This window comes from Sinocyclocheilus anshuiensis, unplaced genomic scaffold, assembly GCF_001515605.1.
Source record: "Sinocyclocheilus anshuiensis isolate Anshui unplaced genomic scaffold, SAMN03320099.WGS_v1.1 scaffold1378, whole genome shotgun sequence".
NCBI lineage: Eukaryota > Metazoa > Chordata > Actinopteri > Cypriniformes > Cyprinidae > Sinocyclocheilus > Sinocyclocheilus anshuiensis.
The window spans coordinates 102-1,429 of record NW_015554155.1 but is presented as its reverse complement, the minus strand read 5'-3'; the positions used below and the strand labels follow the sequence as shown (position 1 = coordinate 1,429).

At 38.5% G+C, this 1,328-nt stretch overlaps 1 protein-coding gene across 1 annotated transcript in view; it reads left to right on the top strand.

Annotated features, from left to right (window-relative positions):
* LOC107670781 (myotubularin-related protein 13-like) overlaps positions 1-1,092 on the top strand; it is a gene marked incomplete at its 3' end in the record, with an annotated part of 63,063 nt that extends 61,971 nt beyond the window's left edge. The window contains exon 6 of the mRNA XM_016463544.1: positions 987-1,092. Within this exon, the coding sequence (XP_016319030.1) occupies positions 987-1,092 (106 nt within the window). The remainder of the gene's footprint in view (positions 1-986) is intronic.
* Between the last annotated feature and the right edge of the window lie 236 nt (positions 1,093-1,328).

Here is a 1,328-nt window from a genome sequence, read left to right as displayed (position 1 = left end):
TGACGCTGTGTGTTTCGTTGTGAAAGTGAAACTACTGCCTTCCACCTTCCAAAAGAGGACACGCCTAGAAATCAGTGGTTAAGTTGTATTTACAACACTGTTCCTTCAACCCAAACTGTTTCCTGATCCTGGTAGAGTAGACTACAATGCCGGCTGTTCTGACTCACAGACTGTAAGTACGCTTTTTATATATAAAGAATTTGCCACTGATGATTCAAACGTGAGTTTTGAGCAGTGTAGAGTAGCGCTTGCTGTTTGTAATTTCTCCGATCACAAATGCAGACATGGTTTTATGTTTACGCGGCGCGATGCAACGCGTAAAATAACAGTATAAGTCATTATAATCCGTAATTATGTCCCCACTGGATGCAACAAATGCCTTGTTTATAATGGGTTTAAATGTTTTTGTCTCGTCGCTCCAGCCGGACAGGGCATTACAGTATGGTGGGGCGTAACATTTCCATCACATGCTTGAGGTATTCGGCCAATCACAACGCTAACATTTCCATCACACGCTTGAGGTATTCGGCCAATCACAACGCACTGGATAGCTGGCCAATCAGAGCACACTTCACTTTTCAGACCGATGAGCTTTGTAAAAATCGACACATTTCATAAAGGCAGGGCATAGAGGAGGAACAATAATGTACAGTATATGGAAAATAATGTGTTTTTTGAACCTTAAACCGCATAAACACATTTCATTACACCAAATACACAAAATAATGTTCTTTTTAGCAACATCATATGACCCCTTTAAAATAAAGTGTTACTGTAGAAACATATAACCTTAACATTTTAAGTGAATGTCAGTTAAACATTAATAAATTAAATGATAAAATTAATAATTAAAAATGTTTATTTTTAATATGCTTCAGCCTGTATTGTACTTTTTGTGTAGCTCTGAGGTGTTATTTGGTATTCATTGTTAATGTATTTACATTATGCATTTGTCCAGACCAGAATGTTTGTGTTGATGTTTTCAGAAGCTCTTTTCACTGGGAGCAGGGGACCGGCAGCTCATCCAGACCCCACTCAATGACACTCTGCCAGTCAGCGGTAAAAGTGTAGCGCTCCTCTTCCAGCAGTTAGGTGGGTATCTGTGACTTTTATTGGTGTAGACCAGTAGTATACTGTATACAGTGAATATTGTATAGGATACTTCTTCCATGTCAGTTCTTAACTAGTCTCTGACTCATTTTCTTTATCTTTTCCATATTTATGCAGATATCTCCTGTCCTTTATAGTTCCGCTTAATGTCCCTCCCTGTAAACATGTTTTTGTACAGAGGAGTCATATGAGAATAATAGAGGAAAACAGGGGCAATT